The sequence below is a fragment of the Microcaecilia unicolor genome, chromosome 12 (assembly GCF_901765095.1).
Source record: "Microcaecilia unicolor chromosome 12, aMicUni1.1, whole genome shotgun sequence".
Lineage (NCBI taxonomy): Eukaryota > Metazoa > Chordata > Amphibia > Gymnophiona > Siphonopidae > Microcaecilia > Microcaecilia unicolor.
The window spans coordinates 6,212,659-6,227,711 of record NC_044042.1 but is presented as its reverse complement, the minus strand read 5'-3'; the positions used below and the strand labels follow the sequence as shown (position 1 = coordinate 6,227,711).

Below are 15,053 nucleotides of genomic sequence, written 5' to 3'. Positions count from 1 at the left end.
AGGGGGGTGCCGTGTGCGCTCCTATTGGCTCCCTCCCTGCTGCTCCCTCTGCCCCGGCTCCTGCACGGCCGTTAGGGGATCTTTGATCTCACTTCCGGCCGGCGGAGCAGAGAGCAGCGGAATGCCGTGGGGGACGCATCTCTGAGGGCCCTGTGATCACCATTACCCGCAACCATCATCCAATCTACTGTTCTGGGGTGTCGTGGATTTGTAATTGACCATCATTACTGAGATAGGTGAGGGGGAGGCTGGGAGAGGCGAGGGCATATGCTATGGGTGCCGTTTCCCGCCATTAGAAATAGCAGCAGCCATCTTAATTTACATAAGGTGGTCAGTTAGGCTAGTTAACCCCTAATTGCCTGCAGGGCTAACAGGCTATCTATAATTCTATCTTCTGTCACTGCCCCCCTGATGGAGAACCCAAAAAATAAAAAACCAAGGTTAAGTAAAGGAAGTGGTAGTAGCAGTAGCCGACCCTTTCAAGAGACATGGACCGAGATGTATGGCATTATAGAAAAAAATGGCAGATCATTTTGCGTTCTATGTACTGAAACGATAGTAAGCAGAACGTGGAATATAAATAGACATTTTGAAACTAATCATTCCCAGCTCTTGAAAAAAAGTGAGGATGAAAGGAAGGAATACATTTCCAGGCAGCTACACTTTTATAAGAGCCAATCTAATTCCATCCTTAAATTTGTAAAAGGTTCTACAAATTTAACATCTGCAAGTTTGAGCATTGCTCACTCCATAGCTCAGCATGGAAAAGCACTCAGTGAGGGAGAATTTATTAAAGAAACTCTCCTAAGATGTGCACCAGTTCTATTTCACGATATGCAGAATAAAGATGCAATTATTAAGAGAATATCTGAGTTACCAGGAAATTTGGAGTGCCTGGATCCGATTACCAGACACTTTTAGCACCCTGAAAAATATAGCAATGGCTTTACTCACAATTTTTCCCTCTACATACTTTTGTGAAACCTTATTCTCAACGTTAAATAATATCAAAACCAACAAAAGAAACAGATTGAAAGATGAAGTTAGTAGCGCTTGCTTGGGCTTGAAGTGTACAAAATACCAACCTTCAATTGAAGATTTAGCCTATGAAATTCAGCAACAAAAAAGTCACTAATAGGCAGATTAGTTAAAGAATTCCCCCTCCCCCTCACTTATCTTAGTTCACGGCACCCCACACAAGTTAAATAATATCAAGACCAACAAAAGAAACCGACTGACAGATGAACAAAGAAGTCACTAAGCAGGTAAGTTAAATAATTAGGTTTTGGTTTATTAAATACAGTTATATATTACAATTATACATTTTTGTTATTTAAACTATAAATATCGCGAAATTATGGTTTTTTTCTCGAAGTGACACACCACCCGAGTTATGCTCGGTTTTTTGGCGAATTTTGACACACCAAGCTCAAAAGGTTGCCCATCACTGATATAGGATATGCTTTATGACAAAGACCACTGACCGTTTTGGTAGCCGCCCTCTGGACTGACTCCATCCCGTTTCTCTTATTTTGAAGGTTTGGTCTCCAAAATTATACACAATATTCTAAATGAGGTCTCACCAGAGACTTATACAGGGGCATCATCACCTCTTTCTTCTTGATAGCCGTTCCTCACCCTATGTACCAGTGTCCTTCTGGCTTTTGCCATTGCCTTTTCCATCTGTTTGGCCACCGTAAGATCATCAAATATGACCATCCCCAAGTTCTGCCTTACATTTGTGCACAGAAGTACTTCACCCCCTAAACTGTACCGCTCTCTCGGGTTTCCGCAGCCCAAGTGCATGACCCTGCATTTTTTTTGCATTAACTCTTAGCTTCCAAATTCTAGACCTTTGTTCAAGCTTCATTAGATTCCTCCTCATGCTTGCTACACCATCAGGAGTGTCTACCCTACTACAAAATTCGGTATCATCCACAAAGAGGTAAACCTTACCAGACACCCCTTCTGCGATATCCCTCACAAAGATGTTAAAAATGATGGTGGTGGGGTGGGGGGGGGGGGGGGGCAGAGGCTGTGATTATAGTCAGGATGTCCCCAGATACCAGTAAGGAAGGAGGGAGAATGGAGGCTCTGCTTATACTTTTGAAATCTCTTCCCGGGACTGTTCTATGCTTACACTCAATTCCAGAATTTGTTCTTTCTCTTCCAGATCTGGGTGTGGACACTCTGTTGTGGGGAAGAATTAATCTTCAGCACCCATGGCATAATGACTAAACTTTTAACCAGGAATGTGCCACTTAACAGTCTGTACATGTAGGTAGTGTTCCCGTTCTGAGGTATTTCTTCCATACAGATGGTTTGGTACAGAGCATATTTCTGATCGGTGGCATCCATAGCATTTAAGTAAACATTTTAGTAGAATCTGTGTTTCCTTTGCATGTTTCCTGGGATCCCCTTTGTTTCCTCCTGAATTTTACGACTGCCCCTAAGTTACTTTGAAGTTCCTCCCTTCTAAGGAGGATCCACGTTGTTTGCAAATGTGATTCATTGTTTGATCTTGACTCTCATCACTGTCTCCACATACCATGTTGGCATTTTCTCTGCAGGGTGAGTACTGGATGGGAAGATCTCTTTTCTTTTCTTTTCTTACCAATGTGGCACTGGATGGGCATTCAGCCCTCCCAAAGATTCCTCACACTAAGTGACACATGGGGTGAACAACACCACCCACCCATAAAAAAAAATTAATTCCAAAAGTACTAGTTATCAATAGAAATCAAACAAAATAAAACATGGAAAAGAAAATAAGATGATACCTTTTTTATTGGACATAACTTAATACATTTCTTGATTAGCTTTCGAAGGTTGCCCTTCTTCATCAGATCGGAAATAAGCAAATGTGCTAGCTGACAGGGTATATAAGTGAAAACCTTCAAGCATTACTATGACAGTCTGACAGGGTGGGAGGATGGGGGTGGGTCGGAGGTATGCATGGGGACATCAAAGCATATCATTGATATTCTAACAGGATGGGTGTGGATAGGTGAGGGGAGGGTGATCAACAGATCTGATGAAGAAGGGCAACCTTCAAAAGCTAATCAAGAAATGTATTAAGTTATGTCCAATAAAAAAGGTATCATCTTATTTTCTTTTCCATGTTTTATTTTGTTTGATTTCTATTGATAACCTTAAGAGTGGACTAACACGGCTACCACACTCCTCTACTTAAGATTCTACATGGAATGTTGCTATTCCACTAGCAACATTCCATATTTAGATTGTGAGCTCTTTGAGCATGGACTGTCTTTTGTGTATGGTGTACAGCGCTGCGTATGCCTTGTAGCGCTATAGAAGTGATAAGTAGTAGTAGTAATGTAGAAGCCTGCCCTTGCAGATCAGCAACGCGGCCGCGCAGGCTTCTGTTTCTGTGAGTCTGACGTCCTGCACGTACGTGCAGGACGTCAGACTCACAGAAACAGAAGCTTGCGCGGCCGCGTTGCTGATCTGCAAGGGCAGGCTTCTACATGGAATGTTGGTAGTGGAGGAGTAGCCTAGTGGTTAGTGCAGTGGAACATGGGATGTTGTTACTATTTGAGATTCTGGAATGTTGCTATTACTTGAGATTCTACATGGAATGTTGCTACTATTGGAGATTCTACATGTTATCAATAGAAATCAAACAAAATAAAACATGGAAAAGAAAATAGGATGATACCTTTTTTATTGGACATAACTTAATACATTTCTTGATTAGCTTTCGAAGGTTGCCCTTCTTCGTCAGATCGGAAATAAGCAAATGTGCTAGCTGACAGGGTATATAAGTGAAAACCTTCAAGCATTACTATGACAGTCTGACAGGGTGGGAGGATGGGGGTGGGTCGGAGGTATGCATGGGGACATCAAAGCATATCATTGATATTCTAACAGGATGGGTGTGGATAGGTGAGGGGAGGGTGATGAACAGAGACATACAGCTTTATGGTTTATATTGGGCTAGGAACCCCAGATCCTTGTTAAGTCCTTTCTGTTGGGTGTTAAAATATTCAATCATTCTGACTTCAAAGGTCTTACGTTCTTGTATGGTTTTAAAGTTACCTTTCAGGATTCTCACTGTGAAGTCACTGGTACAGTGTCCTGGTCCTGTAAAATGCTAGTACTAGTAAAACAAGCTAGCAGGAGGAGTCGCTTAATGGTTGGTGCAGTGGCCTGAGAACCACCCAGGTCTTGGGGCTGGAGTCTAAGTGCAGGCCTGTTGGATGTTTTTAAGAGTTTTAGGGTGAAAGGTAAAGGACAAAGAATTTTGTGAGGAAGAAAGGGATTCTTGTGAGTTGGATCAGCTCAGACACACCATCCTTTTGAGGATGGAGAAACTCCCTGCAGGATTTTATGCTTATGGAGTGAATGGTGGTGGGGGGGGGGGGGGGGGGGGGGGGGGGTGGGGAGGTCTTCGGCAGGATATGCAGGTCTTATGATGATATGGGACTTCTATATCCGACCACTTTCTCCCAGGGCCAGGAGTTTGATGCTTCACCCTCCATAGCTGCAGTTCATGCTATTCGGGTGTGATGGTTGAGGTCAGGGTGGGAACTGGCTGTCGATGGGTGTTGGGAGTGGGGGGGTACCTTAATGAATTAAGGATTAGTGATGTGGGTAGAGATCAGCAGAGCCTGGGGCAGTTAGGTCAGCTGAAGGGCAGTAATATGGTTAGCCTGCATGTGGGATGGGATGGGATGGGATGGAGAGGACACTGCTGAGAGCTGGGTAGCATGCTGTCCATTTGCACCATCTCCTCAAAAGGAACCGGGGCTCCAAAAGTAATCCTTGCTCTGGCCATTTTTATGTCTAGCCCTGACTAGAAGGTTATTTTTAGCTATTGCAATTTTTCTTCCATTGCTCTTTTTTCATTTCTCTTTTTTATAACGTGGTAAGCCAAAAAGACAACAATTCAAAATTAAATGTAGTTCTTCCTTCTGTCAGCAAGTTTACTTCCCCTCTGGAGAGAGAGTCTATAAGATTGCCGAATGTCTATGTATCTGTCTGTGTGTCGTTGTGTTTCTCTGTTTTCTCTCAGGGCAGTTTCTCCAAATGGCTTAGTTTTGCATGTGCCATGACGGGAATGAACCTCAGTCCTAAGCCAGGGTATGTGGCATACGATCTCAGACTCTCAAATTTACTGTTAACACTCGCTGTAGATCTTGCATCGTGCCAAAGACAGCTTACTTCTGGAGTTCATAAGATGTAAACATGTATAGGCACCTATACAGGTGTGTCTGGAAAAGTTTTTTGATCAAGCCCGTGGCAACCAAAACGATGGGAAATATTACTGTATCTTTCAGCCACATTTTCTAGGTCTCAGACTAGCTTTGTTGGTACTTGACGACCTTCTCTCTCACCACACAAGTTCACAGAGTAATCACGTCTGTTTCTATGTCTGTGCTGTGTGCCTGTGTTTCCGTGTGTCTGTATGTCTCTGTGTCTGTTTCAATGTGAGCGTCTGTGTGTCTGTATGTCTGTGTATGTTGCGTCTTTATCTGTTTCTGTGTGCGGTGTTCTATCCACACACATTTTCCAGGACTTTGTTTTTTGATCAGATTCATGTCTGTGTCCTGAAATAGGCTGTTCTAATTCTGAGTGGAGTGTGAGCATAGCAGTAAGCGCTCTCAGACCCCCTCCCTCCACCGGATGTGACATTACGATAGTATTCAATGTGATCTAGCCCAGGGGCGTTGCCAGACAACAGATTTTGGGTGGGCCTAGGCAAGAGGTGGATGGGCACCAAGTGTTCTACCCCCCCCCCCCCCCCACCAACGAGAAAACGCTTCTTTCCACCTTGGCAGTCTGCACCAGGCATACGCTGAAAACTGAGCATGTGCAGATGCCGGTATCGTGGAGAGTAGCATTTTAGTTACCATCATGGGAAAGTCCTCAGCTGGCGGAGCTTGGGATCCGCACCAGCTACCACTAAACATGTGCTACTGTTGAGTGGGCCTGAGCCCTAAGTGGGTGGGCCCTGGCCCACCCAGGCCCACCTGTGGCTACGCCACTGATCTAGCCCCATTGCGAACCACACCACATAGGCACATGCTGAAGGAGTCCACTAAGGAGCAGTCGTGCTCATCCTGAGTGTGCACCAGTATTCTTGTCACTATGATTCCCCATCTCCACATCAGCCTCTGCTTTCTCCTCCCTCTTCATCATACCTATCCCTATACTTTGGCGATACAGTACACAGGCCAAGGCTCACTTTCCTCACCTCCCTTTTTCTAGATACCTCCAATCTATTCCCAAGTCCAATATTGTCCCCCCTCCCAGCATCATTTCTCATCATGCCTATGTCTTGAGTATTGTGTCCAATTCTGGTCGCTGCATCTCAAGAAAGATATAGTGGAATTGGAAAAGGCGCAGCGAAGGGCAACGAAAATGATAGCGGGGATGGGACGACTTCCCTATGAAGAAAGACTAAGGAGGCTAGGGCTATTCAGCTTAGAGAAGAGACGGCTGAGGGGAGACATGATAGAGGTATATAAAATAATGAGTGGAGTGGAACAGGTGGATGTGACCCCTTGTCTCTTGACCCCTTCCTCCCTGTATAGCTTTTAAAATCAGGAACTTTGTGGTGAAGTGTCCTGGGTACATAGTTCCCTGATCAGATAACATTCTATGGTCATACTCTTTTGGATAAATAAGGGGAAGGCATGGGAAGAAAGTTGGACAAAAGGACCAGAGATGAAAAAGAGGAATTAGGCTCTAGTCAAACAAAAATGGGAATTTCTGATTTACTAATTTCTTGGATGAGGGATAATATTTGAATGAGATAATTTAGCTAACGGAGCCCAGGTCCTGACAGGGGAAAGGCCATAACAGATACTATTGGGTCAATATTCATTTGGCAGTTAATGCAGAGGTCGTTTGTTACTGTACGTTGACCTGCTGGCTAACCGGATAAGAGAAGTTCCTCCATGGTTAACTAGCACTGACTGATTGGCTCCCTATTCACAGTCACATAACCGGAAAGCGCTGCTGAATGTCCTGACAGAGTGTGTATAACTAGGAAAGCGAATAGAACGTTGGGTATTATTAGGAAAGGTATGGAAAACAGGTGTGAGGATGTTATAATGCCGTTGTATCGCTCCATGGTGCGACCGCACCTTGAGTATTGTGTTCAATTCTGGTCGCCGTATCTCAAGAAAGATGTAGTAGAATTGGAAAAGGTGCAGCGAAGGGCGACTAAAATGATAGCGGGGATGGGACAACTTCCCTATGATTAAGGAGGCTAGGGCTATTCAGCTTGGAGAAGAGACGGCTGAGGGGAGACATGATAGAGGTATATAAAATAATGAGTGGAGTGGAACTGGTGGATGTGAAGCGTCTGTTCATGCTTTCCAAAAATACTAGGACTAGGGGGCATGCGATGAAACTACAGTGTAGCAAATTTAAAACAAATCGGAGAAAATTCTTCTTCACCCAACGTATAATTAAACTCTGGAATTCGTTGCCGGAGAAAGTGGTGAAGACGGTTAGCTTAGCAGAGTTTAAAAAGGGGTTGGACGGTTTCCTAAAGGACAAGTCCATAAACCGCTACTAAATGGACTTGGGAAAAATCCACAATTACAGGAATAACATGTATAGAATGTTTGTATGTTTGGGAAGCTTGCCAGGTGCCCTTGGCCTGGATTGGCCGCTGTCGTGGACAGCATGCTGGGCTCGATGGACCCTTGGTCTTTTCCCAGTGTGGCATTACTTATGTACTTAACAGAGATCCAATGGGTGTTTATTGTCTTAGGAAACCATATTGTATTGTTTCATCAGTTCATTGTAAGCCGCTTTGAGGCCGCTTTCAGTGGTATAAAGCGGGGTATAAATGTTCTGCATAAATAAATACGTATTTATTTCTTTGTTTATTTGTGACATTTATATCCAAAAGCAATAAAATAAGTGGATCTGATCAAACAGATTTGCAGAATGATAGAAATTAAATGGAAGGTGGGGGGGGGGGGGGGGGGGGGGGGGAAGACCTCAGACAGGTGATGATCAGCCAGATTACTGAAATTCCTCTTGCAAAAATCACCATATATCAATCACTGGTCTTGACCCAACCTCCTCCCGTGGTGTAAACAAATTTTTATATAATTTTTTTATCATAAATATACTAAATCCACTGTGTTCGTCAAGGCATTCACAACATGAAATGCAAAAGAACACAAAAAACTACTTAGCTTGAAGCAGCGTCGTACTCGGGCATCTCCAACGGTCGCGTTTCGCCAATGGGGCTTCTTCAGGGAAAGGACACCCTGTTGAGAAGCACTGTGTTGGTGTCTGCTTGCCAGGACTACCGGCAGATCAAAAATGAGGATCCCGCCACATTATCCCAAACAAGTTTGAGTTCAATGTGTCTTACAATAAACAGTGTAGGATACATAACAAAGAAAGTAATATGTTGTAAGAATCCAATTTTACACAATATCATAAACATACTGGGATAGCTATGGAAGTAGATTGTAAGCTCTCCAGGACAGGGACTCATTGTACCTGAGTTAGGGAACTACGTAAATGCCTAAAGAATTAAGCTGACTGTAAATTAGTATAATTATGGTTATAGTTTATTGACCTTGCTAAACCACCCTAGTTGCCAGGGCAGAACAGAGCAGTGTGCAAAGCTAATGATATAAAAAAAAGGGAAAGGGACGGCAAAATAATGATCGGATAGTAACACATTCGTACAGAGAGACAGTGAGACACACACAAGCAATGATGACGGCAACTCAACCCAACTAACTGACATGGATCCAGTGGTGTGCTGGAGCGGGTTCTCACGGGCTCGCGAGAGCCGTTTGTTAAGTTTTTAAGAATTTTGGGAGCCGGTTGTTAAAGTAGGTCTCCCCATGGCTACTTTAACAACTGACTCCCAAAATGTGGGCTTGGGCCCCCTCCTGAATTCTCTTTTACTTTGCTGGCAGTGATGCTGGCCCCACCAGCCAAGTAAATAGACTGCTGATGCTCCCTGCTCCTTGTTTCTGACTCTGAGCATCAGGCTGGGACTTTTCATGCAAGCGCAAGAAGGTTCCATCATTTATTTGGTGCATTTGTACCCCACATTTTCCCGCATAAGCAGGCGCAATGTGGCTTACATCAAGTCAAGAGTACACAATTCAATATAGAGATGGCACAGAAACAGAATGCTGCTCAGAGCCAGAAACAAGCAGCAGAGAATGGTGGCAGCCCATTTATTGGCTGGTGGGGCTCGGCAAAGGTATGCCTAGCGTGCCCGCACAAGGGAGGGGAGAGAGAGGCATGTATTTCCCCCCCCCCCCCCAAAAAAAAAGAATTTCAGGGCTAGTTATGCCCGGAGAGAGAGCCCGTTGTTAAAAATTTACCAGCACACCCCTGCATGGATCCCTGGCTGACCCCAGTCTCCAAAAGCAGGTTTTCAAATTTGCTTTAAAACTTTTGAAGGACATGTCGCTACGAAGGGAGAGAGAGGGAGATTATTCCATACATGGGGGGAGAGAAAAAAGAAAGCCCAGTGTCTGGTTGTTTCAAGTTGGGTGGATATAGGGTTTATGTTTTATGGAAGACAAATGAATTTCACAGTTTGAAATTATGTCTCCTTTCCTCAGTGCATCTGATTTCGTTGGACCAAGAGAAGCATCAGTTCATCACTTGAGAACACATTTTTATTTTTTCATACTGCTTATAGAGAAAAGAATGACCTTCTGGATCTTGGTGTTGTCTTTCCTACCAGGTAAGTTCTGTATCATTCTTCAGAGATCAAAGGAAGGACTGTAAGAACTGTGATCGCAACTCTTCCAGTATCACTGGACAGAAACCTCTGTGTAACAATAATGACACAATGTATCGCTATATCATCTTGGGTTACTCAGGAGTGATGTCGGGAATATTACCTGCTGCACGCTCACTGGCCTATCTCCCTCAGCCAGCCCTTAACTGATGTCCCAGCAAGTCACAGGGGTGCTCTTCTCTCCAAGTCAGGGCCAGATTTGAGATTTTGGTGCCCATAGCTAAGACCAGATAACAGATCCCAGAGAGCAGGTGGCAAGGATTATTAAAAATTCCTAAAAAAACTGGAGAGCCAGAAGAAAAACAGTGGAAGGCCACAGCGCCATAGGGTTGCCCCACAGAAGCAACAGATGCACAGGGCCCTAAAGTGAAGTGCAAGCAGGCTCCATTTTGGCCTGAGTATTAGTGCCTCTGAAATTTGTTGGATTATTTGTAGTAAATAATTAACAGATTTTAGTACACACAGCTTCAGCTTTAGAAATGTTAATTTCTTTCTTCATCTCTCTCTCATTCACCCCTGAATAATTCACTGCTGAGTCACTTTAAAGTTGAAGTAACAAAACATCTGTTTACTCACAGTTTGTAGTTAGATTATAATCAGACAGGCTTATATATACATATTACTATACATTTGTCTTATCAGCTCCTTCCATGTGCTTAGATGGTAATGGATGCTCACACCACCATAGATCCTCTCAGGTTAGGAGAGATCATGAGCTCCATGTGCTCCATGTGCTGCATCTGCTGCATCTAATCCCCACAGGAAGTTGCATAGCTGTGTGACCTCTCTAAGTAATTCACATCAGAGGTCACAGAGTAATCACAGAGAAATAATAGGTGACAGGCAATGCATGTAAAAATACAATACATTCCAACAAACCCCTTCTCATGCATAACTGTCATGCAATTATTTATTCATACAAAGTCCAAGCTTTATACGCAGATTCACAAAATGTTCTCTGGGTAACGGTTTGGTCATGATGTCAGCTGTCATCTCACTGGTGTGACAATAGTGTAGACTGATGACCCCTTCTTTCACCAACTCTCGCACTTTGTGGTATTTCGTTGCGATGTGCTTGGTGCGTGACTGAACCTTGTCATTCTGTGACAGTCGGATGCAGCTCTGATTATCTTCCATTAACTGGATTGGTCTCTTTTCAGCTATTCCGAAATCCAGCAAAAGTTTTTCAATCCACATCAGTTCTCTGCACGCTTCCGATACGGCCACATATTCAGCTTCTGTAGAAGACAGACTCACAATACTTTGTTTATGACTGGCCCATGAAATTTGTACATTTCCATACATAAACACATATCCACTTGTGGATTTATAATCAGAATGATCCCCTGCCCAATCTGAATCACAGTAACATATTAGTTTTGGATTACTATTGGCTGAAATCTTTAATTTACAATCAATGGTACCCTTTAAATACCTTACCATCCTTTTAACTGCAGTCCAATCTGATTTGGTAGGTGAGCTGACCCTTCTGCTCAAAATTCCTACTGCATTTGCTATATCAGCCCTGTACGTGGTAGCTAGATATAAAAGCTTACCTATGGCTGATCTATATTGGATGTTATCTGGTAAAGGTTCTCTTACTGTTTCATCCTTCAGAAAATCAGTGATCATGGGAGTGCTTACAACTTGGGCATCTTGCATACCTAAACTTTCAATAAGCTCATTTATTTTCTGCTTCTGGCTTAGAAGATAAGAACCATCATTTTGTTTCTCAATTTCTATACCAAGATAGTATGACACATTACCAAGTTCTTTTATCTCAACATTGAGGTTTAAATGTTTTACAATGCCCTTGTACTCTTTCTCACTTTCGCTTGCAATGAGCAGATCATCAACAAAAGCTAAAATGTATGCATATTGTCCATTTGTGCACCTAGTGTACAAACATTTATCTGCTTCACCTTGCTTAAATCCTAAATTTGTCAATATTTCATGCAATTTTTCATTCCAACATTTTGCACTTTGCTTTAATCCATAAAGACCTTTGTTTAATTTACACACTAGCTGTCTTTGTTTTGTATTTATGAAACCTGTTGGTTGTTCCATGTACAAGTCTTCAGTTATATCTCCGTGAAGAAACGCTGTTTTCACATCAATGTGGTTGACTTGCATGCCTTTTGAGACTGCAATGCTCAGAAGTGTTCTTATTGTCGTGTGTTTCACTACAGGTGCAAACACTTCATCAAAATCTTCTCCATATTTTTGAAGATATCCCTTTGCCACTAATCTGGCTTTATACCTTTCCACTTTTCCTTGTGCATTCCTTTTTAACTTGAATACCCATTTGCATCCTATAGCTTTCTTGCCAGGAGGTAATTTTGTAAGAATCCAAGTATTATTTTTATCCAATGCATCAATTTCTTCTTGTGCAGCTTTATGCCATTCAGCAGCTTCTTCTGCTGGCATTTTCTCAATCTCATCCCATGTTAAGGGCTCTTGAGCTTCTGCTGACTTTGTTAGGTAAGACAGTCTTGGGGGTGGAACACCTTTGTTTTCCCTGGATGAGCGTCTGACAACAGGTTGGTCTGACCTTTCCGCATCCTCTAAATCTGAGAGTCCTTCTCCAATTGATTCCCCTTCTCCAACTGTACTGTCTTCTTCAATGATCCTTTCTGTGTCTGCTTCCTCTGCCTGTTCCTCGTTAGATACAGGTGAGTTGCTTTCAGACATCTGCCTTGGTATGGCATTTATATACACTGGCATGTCTATTATGGTTCTAGTTTCATATTCTGGATGATAAGGCTCATCTGGGATAATCCAGCCTTTATCAACCCTTTTGTTTTCATCAAAATATGTAACATGTCTTATGCCAACAATGCCAGTTTTCAGATTCAAAATTCTATATCCTTTGTGTCCTGGAGCATAGCCAACTAAAATGCCCCTTTGTGTTGTGGAATCCAGCTTATGCCTTCTTTGCTTTGGTACATGAGCATATGCTGTACTTCCAAATGTTCTTATGTGTGACAGGTTTGGCTTCCTACCATGCCATGTCTCATGTGGTGTGCGCTCAGCGCCTTTAGTTGGCATTCTGTTTTGTAGGTACACTGCTGTGAGAATGGCTTCCCCCCATAGTCTTTTAGGGAGATTGCTATCTGACAGCATACATCTGGTCATTTCCACAAGTGACCTAAATTTTCTCTCTGCAACAGAATTTTGCTCTGGTGTATAAGCTACTGTTGTGATATGCTGAATGCCTTCTTGTTCTAGAAATGTGCGCATGCTTTGTGAAGTGAACTCACCACCATTGTCGGTCTGAAGAACCTTTGGTTTTCTTTCAAATTTATTGCTCACCATGGCTACGTATTTCTTCAGCATGTCTGTGACTTGACTTTTCTCTTTCAGCAAATAGGCCACACAATATCTAGAGAAATCATCCAAGAATATTAGCACAAATCTGTTATTTCCCAATGATGGGATATTAAACGGTCCACATAAGTCACTGTGTATTAAGTCCAGCACTTTATTACTCCTATTTCCTGTGTATGCAGGAAATGAGGGTCTTACACCTTTTTGAGTAACACAGTCTATGCATTTCTCCATTTTACCAGCATCTGCACTTATCTGAATGCCGGTGGCCAGTTGCTTACTGTAAAGATCCTGGATCACCTTACAATCACGATGTCCCAGGCGGCGATGCCAGATTTCCAGACTACATTTACCATCATTCTTCCTTACTTGCGCCATATGTGAGGCTTCACCTGAAATGCTCAGTTTATAAACATCATTATGCATAAAAGCTTCAGCATACACTTCATCATTTTTAGAGATTGTGCACTTACTGTTTTCAAAATGAATCACAAATCCCTTCTTATCTAATGTAGATACACTAAGCATATTGCAAACTGCTTGGGGAATATACAAGACATCACTTACAGGAATTTCTTTAACTTCATTAGACACTTTGCATTTTAAGAATCCAATACCTTTTGCTTGGATCTTAGCAGTCCCTGCGTTTGCAGTTTTAAGAATACCTTCCTCTGGACACATTTCCTGAAAGAAATCCTTACAATTGGTTAAATGGCATGTGCTCCCCGAATCCAAAATCCAAGTACTTTCATTTGAATTATTATTTACCATAGTCAAAGATTTTTCTGCCATTAGAAAGCCCTTGTGTTTATCTTTGTCCTTCATACATTTCCTGGTTTGAAAATTCTTTAGTTCCATTGGCTTAGGTGAGCTAGAGGGAGTGTTTTGTGTTTCCTTACACCATTTAGATACATGTCCCTCCTTTCCACATGAGTAGCAAATCAGCTTGCCCTTGGGTGGAGTTTTCCCATAGCTCCGCCTTCCTCTGTTCTTTGCCAAGAAATTTGTTTCATTTCTCTCTGACTTGCTTTGAGAACACATCTCCTCAGAATCATTTATTATGCATTCCTGCCTTAGTTTTGATGTTGTCTGTTCAAAAGATTGCCCTTCAATGGCCTCATTTACAGACCTAAAAACATCAAACTTCTTTGATAGTGAGGTAAAAAGAAATGCTCTTTTCAATGCATCACACATGGGAATTCCAGAAAGTTCTAGCTTTTGAAATGAAGACATAAGATGCATAATGTGATCATTACATTTACTTTTATCCCTTAATTTGGTTTCATTCAACTCTGCCAACCAAATTGGTTGCTGCTTTGCATATGTAGTTGCATACATAGTTCTCAGTTTATATAAAATGTCCTTTGGTGTATCTTTTCCCTCCACTAATATGGCTTGTTTCTCTGAGAGAGCTTCCAAAAGCATGCACTTCACATAATAGTTTGCATTGTCCCATTCAGCCATATTTTCAGCTGTTCTGTCTTGATCTAAGCATATATATAATCCTTTTGCTCGAAGGAGACATATGAATCTTAATTCCCATTGCTGATAATTAAACTCAGTTAATTTAGGCACCTTGAGAGAATAGAACAATGGTGAATTTCTTCCCTCAGCCATTTTCTTAGCCTTCTGTCTGCTGTGTGGGGGGAGAGAGAGACAGACTGAATCTTTCCTTTAAAACTTAAGAGAAAAATGTGGCCTTTTTTTCTGCCTGGTAATATTTCTCTTCTTTTTCAATTCCTGGGCCTGGGCCCATAACCCTTTTGTTGGATTATTTGTAGTAAATAATTAACAGATTTTAGTACACACAGCTTCAGCTTTAGAAATGTTAATTTCTTTCTTCATCTCTCTCTCATTCACCCCTGAATAATTCACTGCTGAGTCACTTTAAAGTTGAAGTAACAAAACATCTGTTTACTCACAGTTTGTAGTTAGATTATAATCAGACAGGCTTATATATACA

General features: G+C 42.2%; 1 protein-coding gene across 1 annotated transcript in view; it reads left to right on the top strand.

Annotated features, from left to right (window-relative positions):
* Positions 1–9,669: 9,669 nt before the first annotated feature.
* Positions 9,670–15,053, top strand: part of PIGR (polymeric immunoglobulin receptor) — a 148,394-nt gene continuing 143,010 nt past the window's right edge. The window contains exon 1 of the mRNA XM_030221618.1: positions 9,670–9,706. Within this exon, the coding sequence (XP_030077478.1) occupies positions 9,670–9,706 (37 nt within the window). The remainder of the gene's footprint in view (positions 9,707–15,053) is intronic.